This window comes from Pleuronectes platessa, chromosome 5 (genome assembly GCF_947347685.1).
Source record: "Pleuronectes platessa chromosome 5, fPlePla1.1, whole genome shotgun sequence".
NCBI classification, from domain to species: Eukaryota; Metazoa; Chordata; class Actinopteri; order Pleuronectiformes; family Pleuronectidae; genus Pleuronectes; species Pleuronectes platessa.
In genome coordinates, this window is record NC_070630.1 from 15,739,359 (window position 1) to 15,755,345 (window position 15,987).

The window sequence follows — 15,987 nt, forward strand, 5'->3', positions numbered from 1 at the left end:
AAGTTAAAGAAAGTGATAAAAAAAATCAAGCATCTGCACCAGTGACCCTTACAGCATCATTCCAACAAGTTTAAGGTACGAGGCTTGGTTTTCTTTTCTGTCTTTGTTGTGTTACATTTTGTTTGGCGTATCACAAAACTCGGGATAGAAAGGTATGACCAGAACAAACTTCTCTATTTTCTTGCTTACCAAGTCCCACACCATCTGATTGGCTGTCTGACAAGGAGCTACAGTGACAGTAACTAGCACTTGTCTGAAAAGTCAGCAGATCAGAGTGGACTCTCAACAAAGGTGAAGCGCTCTGGTGCAGAGTGCAGTCATTTTTCTCTTAGTGACTGCCAACTGGGAGCAAGTGAAGAAACATGAATTCTGGCCTTCGAATAACACTGTATGGACACACACCTTAATAGATGAGTAGCAGGTTTAAAAAGTGCTGTTGGGGGTAAATCTGCATTAGCTTTTAAAGGTATGGCGACCAAATTCTTTGCACCACTCTCCCTCATCACCAACACTTTGACAATGGTTCCAAATTGCACCAGTGGATTTTATCAGAGGATTATGGCTGCTGCTGTCTGGTGGGAATAACATAACTGTGGTGTTTTGATGCAGAGTATTTCTGAAAGTTAGGTTACACATTCCTTAGAAAGATCAAGATCTTTGTCAAATGCAGCTGGTCTTTCATTGAAACAAGCTTTGCCCAAACTCAATGTGACACGGTCATTATTTCAGATTTTGTGTAGAATTTCACTCCAACAGGAACTGACCTTACAATGAATTCCATGACATTTAAAGTTCCAACATTTTCGTGGAAGTTTATATATAACATGCAAGACTTCAAATCATAGTTGAAGACCATGTAGACACAGATTCCAGAGCAGGATCAGTTTTGCATGTGCAGTTCTGAACCTGTGTGGGATTGTTACTGAGTTCGCTCTCGGTTTGTCCCTGTTTAGCAGCTTCTGAGACTTTGAAACTGGAACTATTTCAGACTAGTAGGCTTCGATTGAACTCACACACATCTGGAAGTTGGATTCATGTATTCAGTTTAAGGTCCGCAGGATCCAACTGGGTCATGTTATGGATGCACGTTAATGTTACATGAATTGCCGGAACACATAGAAAAGAGCTATATTTGTAAATGTCACACTTCTGGCATATTTACTGTTAGTGTTACATTAGTTAGTCTGTGAGCAAAGAGGTGTTCTTACAAATACAATGTAAACTGTGATGTCGCTGGTTTGTAAACATAAAGAGTATGAACAGTATTTCCTTTCAGTATCTCATTAACCACTTACATTTTTTCAAAGAAAAAAATGCTTCCTAAATAATTCGTAAAATATCAATTTTAAACATGGAACCAACAGATTTGATTAAAATGGCTGTAAAACCCAGTAGACGTTTTTTTTAGATGACTTTGAAATAATTTTACTAAGAAACTGACCCTGCCACGCTGCCTTAAAGCTTCCTGATTTGCCAACAAAAAAAAAAAAAATTGGTATCAACACATTTTGATCTTTAAGTAAATGATTACACCAGATTTTGCTCTCTTTCCCCAAAGGGCAATTTAAAAAGCCAAGCTTTTATTGTGAAATCTGGAAGAGGGGTGTAACAGGGTAACACTGGTAGAATCACACAAAGCAGAAGATACTCTCACTTTGAATTTGTGCTCTGGGGATTCAGAGCGAGAGCGAGCACCTTTAGTAATTATGGATTAGAGAAGATCTATTAAGTGCTCAATCAAATGTAGTTTCACAATTCTTGCAGGCTCACAACATCTGTTACACCCACAATTCTGTCCTTAATCACACAAAAACTCTGCTCTTACAAATCTGTGCTTGTCAAATGTTGACTTGCAGACTGAATAGTTTGGTGCTCAGTCAGTTTCTTTTGTCCTGATCTCCACAGATCTAGTGAATGAATGACAGGTAGAATTAGAATTACACCATTAACAGAGATGAACAGAGCCGATATAGAGGGTGGGGCATAAAAATACCATGTCTGAGACAGAGGGAAACTGAGGACTGATTTAACTACACTGTCCTTAAAAAAGGCCACAGCCATGTTTCACAGCACTCTCCCGTCTCCTCTTTCTCCTCCATCTCTCTCACTCACTAAGAAATATGTTCAGATGAAAAGCACTTTAAGCAACATGGAAGATCACTAGCTCATCACGTGCACATGCGCACACACACACACTAACAGACACACACTAACACACAGGTTGAATCAAGTCACAAAGTCATGCAAAGCATGGACGTGGAAAACTAGAGTGCTGGAACAGAACATTCTGTTATTCCAAGAACACTTTTGAAGGAACATCTGGGTGAGAGCACACTGAGCTTCCCATTTTCTTACACACACATACACACACACAGAGGTGGGTGCACACGGACACATGACACATTTGGATACAGCCCAGGTACACACACACACACACACACACACATAGACACACAGACTTGCACAAAAACCTATACACACACCCACACACATGCTTGTATGCTCACTGACAAACCTAGTGAGCATGGCTGCGTCCAAAGTGATGTGACTCTTCTTGAGAGCTCAGCGGGGTTGAGTGGTTGTTGTTTTTCGTATTCGGGGTTTGTGGCTTAAGGTGATCAAAAATGAACGGAGTCTCAGAAGAGACGGGATGAGAGGGGAGACTCAGGGTGCCTGAGAGAGTGTGAGTACATGTGTGTGTGCGTGCGGAGTGGAGCAGAGCATGGGCACCGCTTGTCACGAGAGCCAGTTTTATAATGTCAGATGGCATAAATCATAAGGCTGACAGAGCCAAATGGAGGAACAGATATAGGGCAGATCTGTCACTGGTGATAAGCCGAAGATATTGAAAAACGGAGAGAAAGAGAGAAGGAGACCGCATGCGTTCACTCAGCCAAAGATTTACTCATTTACTAGTTTTCAATGTCAGCAGTCTGATTGAAAGGCTTTTTTCCCCCTGACTTCTCAACTGCTCCATCCCACTTGCTTCACCTACGCTGCTCCTCTACTGTCATCAACTGCTCACGGCGTTTTTCAATCTCTCTTTACTTCTAGGAAATAATCAGCAGGTTAGCTCAATTGACTATCTCTAAATTTTTTCCATTCTCTCTTTCATCGTCTTCGCTCTCTATCATCTTGCACAGTTATTCCCCCTCTGCCCTTCCTGGTATGCATCTGGTTAAGAAGAAGATGGTGATGCAGACCAATACTTTGTTTATTTTTATCTTTTGTTTTTCTGTTTCATCTCCATAGTGCAGTTGCTCGACTACATCTTAATCATGTTATCCAAACCAACACTCTCTCCTTTTCCACTTCTCAGTCTGGTTATTTCCTTACCTGAGAATTTCTCCTTGCTGTGTCTCTTTTTTGAGTAACTGCTCGGCCTCTTTCTTCCTGGAAGCTGCCACCGCCAGCCTGTCCAGGAAGAAGACAAAGACAAAGTGAAGTTGAAAAGTCACATGCCATATCCATTAATTAGAGAGCCTAATGCCACTGTATTCCCATGGGGTGAAATGAGCTTACTGATGATGCAACTTTAATGACAGGAGAGGTTGATCGGGATGAAATGGAAAGCGATGAAAAATTAAATGTTCCTTGTGGGGTAACTGATATAAAGATACGGTTTTCCCTCGTCGGCTCGTCTTTCTGGTTTCACATGATTCAATACATACTGAATGATTATTTGAGGCATGAGCAGAGACAGCAAAGCATGATGGCAAATAGTTAATAGGATTGAGCTCCAAAGGACTGATAAATTGCATAGGAAATAATTAAGTCTCGGAGGTAGAGGGTTAATAACAGGCTCTGACCGGTACCTGCACAAAAACATGTATTTGTAATTTGATTCAATTGCAATGGTAAACCAAAGAGTTCTGTTTTGGGCCTGGAAGCCTTCTGGTTTCTGTTTGTAGTTTGACTAATCACATTTGAGCAGGCTTTGGTTGCCCACAGGTAAACCTTCTGTGTGGAGAGTAAAAGAGGTGGAACACCAAAATGCATCAGCTATCTGCTTTACAGCTGCTTCCGCATTCAAATCTCTAAAACGTAGCAATGTTTGTGTTTTTTGTGGAGCGACGTTGGACCCGGACTGTTAACAGTGTATGGTGAATGGAAGACGGAGATCTTTCCCACTCTACACCAACACCCTAATAAAAGTCCCATCCCGTTATTCTTAATGAGTTTAAGTACATCCTGTCCAGTACATGTTTTATGAGCAGTAAGTTAGAAAGATGCCCTTCCTTTAGGGTTTCCCTCCGCCATTAACAAAGATCAGATTGCACTGTTCATTTGAGATGTGTTGGGTGTGGTGATTGTGAAGTGGGTGTGTGGTTGGTATTGATCTGCCGGCAGTCTTGTGACAGCTAATTGAAAAACAAACCTCTTCCCTTTATGTGGGGACAGCAGCTGGATGAGTTAGCAAAATAAATACGCTTTAAAAACTAGAATATAATAAAGAATATGGCCCTCAGAAGAGCCCATACCCCCGCTTAGGCCCATTGGTAAATTCAATCAAGCTGTCATCAGTCATAGATATCAGCTCTCTAAATATAATAGATTTTCTTCATCAAGATCCATTAAAAAAAAAGAAGTTGTATATCCCAATCAGTTGCCGTAGACACACCGTCCCATAACAAAAAAATAGGCAATGGTGAAAACATAACCTCCCTGGTGGAGGTAACCAGAGAGATGAATGCCACAATTGATATCAACATGTCATATGAACACATTAAAATGATAAACTCACTTTTGAGCCAAAGTGGATACTTGGTACTATTCAATTTGATTACAAATCAAATTTAAAACAAAGTTGTATTCATAAGGTGTCAAGAAATAATAATATGATTAGTTATAGCTTATTTTTACAATATTATGGTGACATAACATATTGACTAAAATAATTCAATTATAAAGTATGTTCAAATGTTAACAAAATAATCTTATAATCACATGCAGTTTGCCACAGTACCAGCAGGCTACAGTGTGGAGGGACTTAGCAGCTGAGATACTTGTCATGCTTGAGGAAATTGAATTAAAGCAGCCAGGTTAAAAACAACACACTGTAAAACAGCCAGTTTGAAAGTGAATAGGAGGTTTCCCCCAGATAATGACGGCTGAGAGGCAGCTCTTTCATTTGAAGGTGGTGATTTTCTTTTTAATATTTATTTGTATTAGTGGGGGAGGGACTGGAATGAATTACTACACATTTTTTTAATGTATACTTTTATTTTCTATACTGAGGAATTCTTTTTATGCTTTATTTAGACTGCCGTCCCTTTCTTGTCTTACTTCTGTGAATTTGTTTGCGTGTTCTTTCATGTGACATATTTACTGGAATAATAAGTTTTCTTGTTTCACAAAAAACATCCTGACTGAATTAAGGTCAAAAAAAAGAAATGTGTGTCGTCTCCCCATGGGTGTGATATATGGGGTCATTAGGAACTTAATGTACAGTAGGGAGGTTGAGAGCAGTGTGGGGTGATAATGGATAGAGCAAGTATGCGTGTTTCTAGTAATCCTGTGCGTGCGTGTGTGTGAGAGAGTGTGTGTGTGTGTGTTTGTGTCCATGTTTGAGTCTGAGTGTATTTACAAGTAAATAACTTTGCGTGTTACTGTGGCTTAGCTGATGTGTGTGTTCCTATCCCTGTCTGTGTGAGAGAGAGTGTGACAGAGCGAGAGAGGGACTTCTCCGTGAGCATTTTGCCTGTCTATTTGTATGTTTGCCACTTTCTGACCAACTCTGGCAGCGCCTGTGATCTTGTGCGCATGTGAAATTTGTGTACTTGTCCCTGCGTGCCTTCGCTGTTCGAGTGATGGCAGCCCAGACTCCCACTGTTCACCCATCTGTCCCCACCAGTCCCAAAGCGAGATCAGAAAGAACACTGCCTCGAGAGGGGTTTGGGTGTTTGTGTGGGTGTGTGTGTGAATCGCATGTGTGTGTATGTGTGTGTGTGTATTTTGTATACAAATCTGTGTGTGCTTTGTGGACATGGGCCTGAGCTTCTGTTCCCAGGGCAGTGGCTGTCAGTGGAATAATAGGTAGCGCAGTGCCAGTGAGTGCGTGCCAGATTAGAGTACCCCCTACCAGCAGCCCAAATCAACTGCCTCATCAGGACATGTCTCTCACACACACACACACACACACAAACACACACACTCTCTCAGGCACGTTATGCACACACTCACAGTCATGCGCACTTGTCAACAATACTGATCTGCTAACCACAGTGTCCATGATGTACAGAGTCAATCATTTTATCCATGTGTGCATCTGTCAAGGAGCTTACTATTTCGGTGCTCCTTCATATCTTTTTTAATTTGGGCTGAGGGTCAACAGAACAACGCCTGAACTGCGGCTCCCCTTGTGGACTTATTTTCAGCACTTGACAACATATAACATGTTTGTGTGACTTTTTCTGTTTATCATTTTGTCACTTTATTAAATCTGAAGGGGGATGGTACTTTTGCTAACGCTGTTCATTATTTTGCAACATCCTTCTACTTTGTACGAGACTAAGATCTAAAAAAAGCGCTGTTTTATCACTTCTACAGTTTTTTTCTGTTTTACTCTGTAAGTATCAAGGCATGCATTTTATTTTATTTTATTTTTCTCGAAGCAAGTCACAGATCAAAACAAGCAGCCAAATCAACTGCAACACCGTGGAAACAGAGCTATTAACTGATAGCTTGTGAGTGCATGTCATTTTAAATGTGGTTGCACATGTGTGTGTGTTCGTGCGTGTGCATGTGTTTGTGTGTGTTTGTTCTGGCATTTGCTGTCATCATTAGAAGGGAGATAAAAGCTTCCCCATATCAAAGTGTCATCTGCTCACTCACTGTGTGCGGGCATGTGTGTGAGTTAAAAGAGTGTTTTGATCAACACCCTGGCAGGACATTCAAAGCTGAGAGTCATTTTTCTTTAAACAAAAAGGAGCACACACACACACAGAACAAAATACCCCTGCAACTAACAAGCGATGCATTAAGCAAGCACAGTCATAAGCACTGAATCTACAGCTTGTTTCTCAAGTTAAAAGGCTGCTTAAATGTTCTAAGGAAAACTTAAAGCGCTAATATTAGATCAGTCAATGCTTCATTAATTACTCACAGGAAAATGTTGTGTGTGTGTGTGTGTGTGTGTGTGTGTGTGTTTCTGTGGTGTAACTGTGACACCTGTTTTTGTATATTTTGTTTTCAAGTTATCTGGTAACCATGTAAGGGAGGCCATAACAATGATTGCGATCATCAAAACAGCACACAGACACACAGACACACACACACACACACACACACACACACACACACACACACACACACACACACACACACACACACACACACACACACACACACACACACGCACACACACACACACACACACACGCACACACACACACAACCATAAGAAGATATCATATTATGACTAACTGAATTAACTTTGAGGATATGAAAATTAATTTGTCCTCCAACTTGTCAATTTTAATTCTGTTTCAGAAGATGAACACGTCTCTGTTTCATTTGTATGTGTGTGTTGCTATGCTACTGCACAGACATGTTTCTGTTGATTACCAAATAAACTTTGTCATATTTTGTGTGCGCGTGTGCATGTTTGCTCCATATACATACACGCATACACGCACACAGCAGTGTGTGTCATTCTGCTTGTTTGATGTGGTAACTTGAACTTGAAGTTGGATCTGGGCTAATACCTCTCATGCTGGCGATGAAGGCTGTTTCACTCTGTACATAGTCGACTTGACAGATTAACTAACTCACACACACACACACACACACATACACACATCAGGAGAGGGGGGTATTTGTGTATTTTTTCTGTGGTTGGAAACCTGACATTGAAATAGAACCACACATATACACAACTATTTTGCTGTGAAGTACTTCCTAGTTACAAATGGATGCCTTTTTTATTTGTGATCTATCATTTGTCTCTCCTTGTTTCCCGCTAGGACGTCTTATCACTGTTACAATCCAGCCCCCAGGTGTGTATGGGTGTCTGTGTGTGTGTGCTCGCACATTTTTATAATTCATTCTTCATAAGTCAATTTTTTTTTACTGTGCACAGAAATGATTGTTTTATCAATTGCAGGTGTACAAACGGGTGTTAATACACATGCACACAGATACAGATACAGTCACAAACAGACTCATACCTAGAGACACTGTTTGGATCATGACTGAAAGCAGCCAGCCAAGAGGAAGCAAGTGGAGCGTATTAAGTTCCCAGACAGTTCTCTCAACGGTGTAATCAAGCGCACAAGTTTTCATGATATGTTTCGACCTGTCTCCAGTTGGACGAGCTGACTGTCCATACCCGTTTATCGATTTCTCTTACAGGGACAGTTTATACCCTGAAATTGGCGTATTTGGGAGGGTCAAGTAATGAGCCTATGCCAAATGTAAGAGTTGAGTCTAATAGCAAACTTTCAATTGACCGATCCAATGTCGGATCGGCTCAAAAAAATGTGAATGTTTTTAAATCCCTTCATCAAATTTAATGAGATGTATTTTTTTCTGTAAGAATTTTGTGGGCTGGGAAGGCAGAAACTTAGAAATAGCAGGTGTGGTTTAGAAAATCGTAAGATTAGCACATCATCAGTGAAAAATGTAGTTCTGCATTGATGAAGTGAAATATTATCTGTTCTTTCAGGTGCGTCTGAGATCAGATGGCTGACAGAATAAATCTTTTGATGTGCATTCTGTGTAGACTGGGAGTTTCGCTTAGTAATCCGGTTCTACCAATATACTGCCAATGAGAGGGTAAGAGAGTCATATACTGTATATGACTAACCTGTTTGTACAATATGAAACAACAAAATCTCTTGGATCCTCTACAAGTCATTGGCTTGTTGCAAATTTGAGAAGTGAAGCTCCATTCAGTTACTATAACCAGTGAAACTAATTACCTGAGTATAGGATGTTTGCCCAAACTCTTTAAATCCGACCTTAAACCCTGTCACTTACTGCTGCCTCCTAATGTTGTGTTTATTGTTTTTTTTATCGGTATTGGCTTCAAATACTACACATGTTTATACTTTCTCATTTATTCTCATATGAATCTCATAGGTCTGTGCCACATGAATCTGTTTTGCCACATTCACATGAAGTGGGATGGAAGCTACAACAGAAATAAATCACCCTGGTTACTTGCAAACATTGCTGCCATCAGTCAACTTAAGACGTAAAACTGTCAATTTTACTTTTAATGAGCATAATGCACATCCCGAATAAAGAGTAATCTGTTAATGAGCTGTAGGCAGTTATGCACACATGGTGGTAATAGCAGTTATAGTCTTTACATTTATATTTTATAGCTATGTGAACAGTTGAGTGCACTTATATTGACTGATGGATTTAGCATGGCGTGTGGTTCTAGATCTTCTTTTGAGAAACTTTGGCACCAAGTACGATATTTTAAGATCGAAAGTCCATATCAGCACGTTGAGGAGCTGAATTTTGACAAATCATAGAGTGGTAAATAAAAACTCCCACGTGACAGGAACCTAGCATTTGCCTCTCCAGCTCCTCACTGCTTGCTCTTTTCCTTCAGATCCTGCTGCTCATCTGTGTTCAAACTTGTCTCACAGGTGACATTTCAAAATCAGCTATAATTGCACTCTACATGTTACTCCCCTCTTCACGCCTCACTTTCATCTGTCATACATCTGACTTATGCGCACACACACAGGCACTCAAACACCTGTGTCATGAACACACACACACTATCTGACAGGTGACATTTTACTCAGGTTTGATTTGTGTGTTGTTACCGAGCCACTGGTCGGGCTCTCCATACCACACACACACACACACACACACACACACACACACATCACTTCTCTCATCATGTCAGCATTACACATGATCAGACAGCAGAAGTCAGATATTGGAAGGAAAGCCACAGCATGTAATTGGAAGACAAAAACCTGTGTGTGTATGTGTGTGTGATTGGGTGTGCAGAGGTGGATCAGTGCAAGGATCTAATTTGAATGATGTTCATTAAAAAGGGGGCTCAAGTTAAAAAAAATACAAGAAAGATTAGAAGCCTTGTTTGATCAAGAAATGGTGGCCAGAAAATCTTTTTTTCTTTCATGGTAAATCACATAATCCCAGACAAAAAAACAGGTATTGAATATCTCAGAGCGGGAAAGGAGTGCTGTCAATCACAAACGTATTCCACTAAAGACTCACACTCCTGCTGTGTAGCCAGCCATTCAGAACATCCTCATTAACTCCCACTCGCATTCTATCTTTTGCCTTTTAATATCTACCACCTGCAAGAGCGATGTGATGTGCTGGCACACCGCTGGTAGAAGTGTTGCGGAAATGATGGAGACAAAAAGAGTGAAAGAAAACCAAGAGCAAATTAGTTTGCAAAGTGGAGGAGAATGTAAATGACAGAATTACTGAGGGATATTTCATTCGGATGAAACAAATAAATGTTGCATATTTGACTGCAAATGAACAAAGATGAGACAAAAGTTGGCTAAAAAGAAAAGAATGGACAAGAAAAGGTACAAGAAAAGAAAAAAGTAGGGCAGTCGAGATACTCCACTGCTGTTGGTCCAGGCTCGTCTCTCACATCACTGTGCAATGCATCATTATCTCTGCCTGAACTTTGACCTCCTGACCCACGGGTGGCCCCCAAGGCTACAGAGCGCACCTGTGCACAGCATGTTTTTGTTTGCATGTGCTTTTGACTCGTTGAAGAGGCAGTTTGTGAGAGATAATCAGCTTACATTAGACCAGTAGTGGATTTGTTCATCCAGTCTACCATACACACCAGACAACACACAGACCACCTGAGCTGTCAACATGAACATTCTGGCAGTGACCTGCACACACATGTACATATATATATACACTACATATAATGCAAACTATGCATTATGCACCAGACCATATTGGATTGTTTCCTTGCCCTCCTAATTCACTCATTCATTACTTCCTATGCAACACTTTGCATAGGAAGTTTTTGGGACATTTGGGAGTCATCATTTTGTGTCATGTAGGCAAAGGCATCATAACCTCTTTACTGTATCGTTCATATTAAAGTATTTATTTAATGTTATTTGACTGTTATTTGATCCAAATTCCTCACTTATATGGTTCCCTCAAAATGTGAACAATAGTACATATAGTATACTACTTATTGAATGCTGGGTGATTTCGGACACTGATCTCCTCCTGTCTACGAACCCAGCCCCTATTTTCCCTACTCAGCTGACCAAGCGTAATTTCTCGGCAAAGTTGTTTATTGCTCTTTTGAGTGTAGCCCTGGTGCTTTATCAAACTGTAGCTCTATAACAAATAACCAGCACAGGAGGAAGGACTGAAACTGAGTTGAGAAAGGCTAAAAAGGCTGCACACTTCACTTCAATTCCCCAACAAATAACATTTTCTATCACAACACTAGTGGTAGGAATATTCAGGAAGATTTTATTGGCGGTGTTTGCGGTGTATAGTAGGAAATTGTAAGCGAAGCTACAATTGTGTGTGTGTGCAGGTGTGCGTGTGTATGGTTTCATATCCTTGGTTTCAGAATGGTGCCATTGTTTTGCATTTCAACAGGGGAGTCTTTAGATGTTTCAGATTATTCATAGTACTCTCATGAGTCATGGCAAGCGAGCATTTCCTACATATTTCCCCAAAACCTAACTTGGCCTTTAATGGCTGATTGAATACAGACACCTGCTATTTGATTACACACACTTTAAAGCTGATGTTAGTGACACAGTAATCCTCTCCACCTGTATGAATGTGTGTATGTTTGTGCACCATATGTCCCTGAAAGTGGGTAACTACACACAAGCACACACACAAATGTGAATAAATGAATGTGCTATTGATATATAAGGTTGCTCTGACGTCAGTAACCTGACCTGTACTGATACCTTTGACATAATACTTATTCTGTACAATGATTTCCTCAAAATAGATACCAACAGCCCCCAGAAAACATGCTTGACCCTGTTGCATTCACCTGAGGTGAAGTACAGTACATGTGTGGGTGGAGAAAGGACTAGCAAAAGAAAAAAGATGGCATGGCGATGAAGAGAATTATGGCAACCATAATCCGTTATTAAAGATAAAACATGTCTCAGGGTTCTGTTGGATTCTAGGCTGTTAATATTGTTAACGGAAGAGACTGTGGTTTTCTGTCACTGTTCATATGTCACTCGCAGTATTTTCATCTGGTAAAGTATGTTTTGAGACAAACACAGTTTTTCTTTGATGTACCAGACATTAGGATGATGCTAAACATATGAGACTGCCAGCTTTTTGATTCATAGTGTCAGAATCAAATAGCATATCCTCTTTAACTTATGGTATTGGTTGGTTATGGTTTATGGTCACAGTGATGACCAGCTGCAGGTGCTGTTGGGTGTGTTGGTGTGTTTTGAAGAGTTTACAGTTGTGCATAAGCCTGAGTAGACCAGACAGGTTACACAACATGATGATCTGCGAAGGGTAAAACACTTTAGTTGCTTAAAGAGCAATGATACCATTAGGCAAGAGATAAAAAAATAAAAAGTTCCTTATATGACTAAAGAGTTAAAACGACCCATTGTATTTCAGGATAAAAATCCTACAACAAATGAAGCATTGGGTAAGTTGATACAGGACACAGATATATGTGCTCAGCTGTCATTAGCTGTCTGCTACTGATTTAAATGTCAGTTACATGTTCATGGGTGCTCGTCAGTCACTCAACAATCACAGCTCAGTCTCCCAACAAAGCGGCTCCTTTAAATACGACCTCCTCACTGATCCCTGCCCAGCTACACTCCCACCCACGCCCTGCTGCCGGCAACCTACCCTCCATCACCCCAGCCTCCACCTTTTAACACTGAGTCCAAACATGGTTGCAGTAAATGGTATTAATCTTGAACAATGTATCTTGCCTGCTATGCCCACTGGGGGATTTTGCACATGTTCCCTGTTTTATCTTAGCATGCTGCTTGACTAATCCACTGAGCATCCAAAGAATGGAGCCATCCGCGCCAAGCATAACTGAATTCCCATTTCTGTAATAAATGGTTAAATCATGGTAAAGTGTTCCTGACTGAAATATATTTCTAATTGCAATCTTATGACACCGTGACTTTTCTCCTCCACTACATATACAACTCGAGAGCCTGCCCCCTCATGAATTCAGTTTTTCTACTTCAACTGGATCGTGCTGGGTCAGTTTTTATCTTGGGCTCGGACAGATCAGCAGAAAAATACTGCCCATTTGTTGGTAAAAGGTCCAACATCAAGATCACAGTGGCTTCAAACAAAAAAATAAAGGTTTTGGCTTCATGACACCTCAAGTCTGCCTTTAGGGAAGTTCATTAAATTTTGACCAGTTGTCAATTGGACTCAAAGATTAACAGGTTTGATTTCAGGGGTTGAGGGTCAAAGGTCATGGTGACCTCATTCGGAGAGAAAAAAGTACGTAAACTAAAACTGCACTGGTTGGCGAAGGCTTTCAACCACAGGAGGGTTATTGTAGCAATGCACATATGGTACACACATGATAGTCAGATTTGTGTGTTGGGTGAGCTTGTGTGTTTTTGTGTGAACAGCATGACTCATGAGATAATTGCCCACATGAAGGCTGGCATTAGAGACCATTTCACACCAGGGACAGGAAGCACAGACAAACAAATACAGACCTCACCTCTCTTCCACTTGTTGAAGGTATTTTCTCAGCTCGTCTAAATTTGTATTGGCCTTACGAAGTGCGTCACTCAGAACCTTCTCTCTCTCCTCATTCCTTCTCTCCAGCTCCTCTCTCTGCCTCCTCAGTCTCTCCACCTCCAAGTCTCCCAGCTCGCCTCTAAGTTTTTTCTCTTTGTCTTCAATGATTTTATCGAAGTCCTCCTCCATCTCTCTCCTCCTCCTGTCATTTTCCTCTCTCAGAAGCCTCTCTGTGTCTCTGCGCTTCTCTTCCAGCTCTTCTTTCATGCTGGTTTCTCTCTGCTCTGCTTTCCTTTGCACCTCCAGGTTAAGTGCCGTCTCCCACTCCAGCCTGCTCAGCTCCAGTGCCTCTCGCTGGGCCTTCTCTCTCTGGGCGGCCTCTCTCAGTTCCTGGAGCTCTGTCTCCAACTGAGCCAGTCGGGTGTTGAGCTGATGGAACTCGTGGTAAATGAGGTAACTGACACCACAGTAACGACACACTGTCTCACTGCGATCCATCTGAGGGGGAAATGCATACAATTAGTTGTAATATATTAGTTAAGAAGCAGCTACAGAGGAAACACTTAGCATTTCGGCACATACACAGCCACATCTCTTTCTTTAAGGAGCTTTAAATCCCCCCCACCTGACCTACTCCATTCTGGTTTAAACACAGAAAATCTCAGATTCTCAAATATGCTATACATCAGCTTTTAAGCTATTTATCATCTCGTCCCTGAGTAACAAATTTAAGTCCAAATTACATGTTCACGTCAATGTCACCGAGGACGATAAACATATTCTGGATGAATGATGTATTGTACGAGGAGAGAATACGGTGAGCTGTCTATAAAAACATTTAGAACGACAACTACAGGCCCGCTTTATCCATCCAAATCTGTTTCAGTCGCTGATGTTAGAAGCATTTTCCATTTATCTGTCAGCAGTTCACAGCAGAAGAACACGGAACCTCTAATCCTCCAGATATTGCTTTTACTGCTTTCTGTTAGGAGAAAAAACATCTTCCCAAATCATCTCTTTTTTTCTGTGTATGTCAATGCATTCTCTCTGAGCTGTTCTCACCTCTTTAAGGCTTATGAGGGGATGAGATCACATCCCCCAAGCTTTTCATCTCCGTGATAATATGTGTCAGATGATATTTGTGTGGCATGCTGACAGCTCCTGTTTCAAAACAGCTCCGAACAGACAAATAGACTGCTGCATGATGTAAACATGGTGAAATATAATTTCAAACAAAGCTCTCTTGCTTGAGAAGACAAAAACTAACCGTTCAGTTCACATAATGACTGCCATCCTCGCACAGGAATCATATGATCGCCTTTGTGTGACCAGAAAATCTCAAACAATGAAGTTTTGAGTGAATTGAATGGTGAAATTGACTGATTTTGGTGAAGCCATGAAGTTTTTCTCTTTCTCTCTTTCCACACTCTAACAATAAATATTTTATATATGTGGACATTCTGTGGATATTTATATTTAAAATGAGCTATAAGCCTTTTCAGACCTGTTATCCACATCCTTCCTGAGTGATCTGATCAAACATGGTCCACACTACTTTGAGTCTGAACGCAGTCAAATGCGTCCACAATGTGTGAGAGATGAGCAGGTGGTCTGGTATGCATATCGTTCTTTTTACTGTGTGAACGCAAATGCATCCTAGGCCTCATATAAAGGACCATCTACTTTGCTGACGTCATCTGACCTGCCAGTTTCCCAATGAACCAAATATTCTTGCCCTTCTCAGTGACCATACATTGAATAGGTTGCAACCCACGCCACAATATCAACACTATTCATCACATAATGATGATAATGATATTTTATTTAGTCATTCAGTGTCTCCTTACCCCAGCTCTCTCCTGCTCAGGCCAATGTCATATCTGAACAGTCAAACAGAGGTTAAACCAGGTTGGGGCCTAATACTTTTGTTATGGTGGCCCTGCATGGTCTTTCCTCTTTCTCTATTTCCCCAAGGCTCACTGTGCTATACACTGATGGTGGATTAAATGGAATTTTTGATGGGACTCATTATTTTGAGAGGATAAAAGATGACAGCAGCTGAAAGTATAGTAAAAAGAAGCAAGCATGTTAAGGAGATTAAACAGTGTACTATATAAATTCATTAGTTTATCTTCAAAAAATAATAACTTTATAACGCTTATCCAAACAAGGTTATAAAGTTTTTACAAAATCCATGGCAAAAAATGAATGAATAAAAATAAAAGGTATTCAATTCATTTCAGCTCCAAATAATAACATGTTAAGGTCGAGACCTTAACATTTAAA

The 15,987-nt window shown here is 40.6% G+C and overlaps 1 protein-coding gene across 1 annotated transcript in view; it reads right to left on the reverse strand.

The window, feature by feature from the left end:
* The window catches only part of LOC128439721 (trichohyalin), a 37,674-nt gene that overhangs the window by 1,159 nt on the left and 20,528 nt on the right, over positions 1 to 15,987 (reverse strand). The window contains exons 3-4 of the mRNA XM_053422111.1: positions 13,682 to 14,199; positions 3,337 to 3,414 (exon numbers count right to left, since the gene is read on the reverse strand). Of these exons, the coding sequence (XP_053278086.1) occupies positions 3,337 to 3,414; positions 13,682 to 14,199 (596 nt within the window). The remainder of the gene's footprint in view (positions 1 to 3,336; positions 3,415 to 13,681; positions 14,200 to 15,987) is intronic.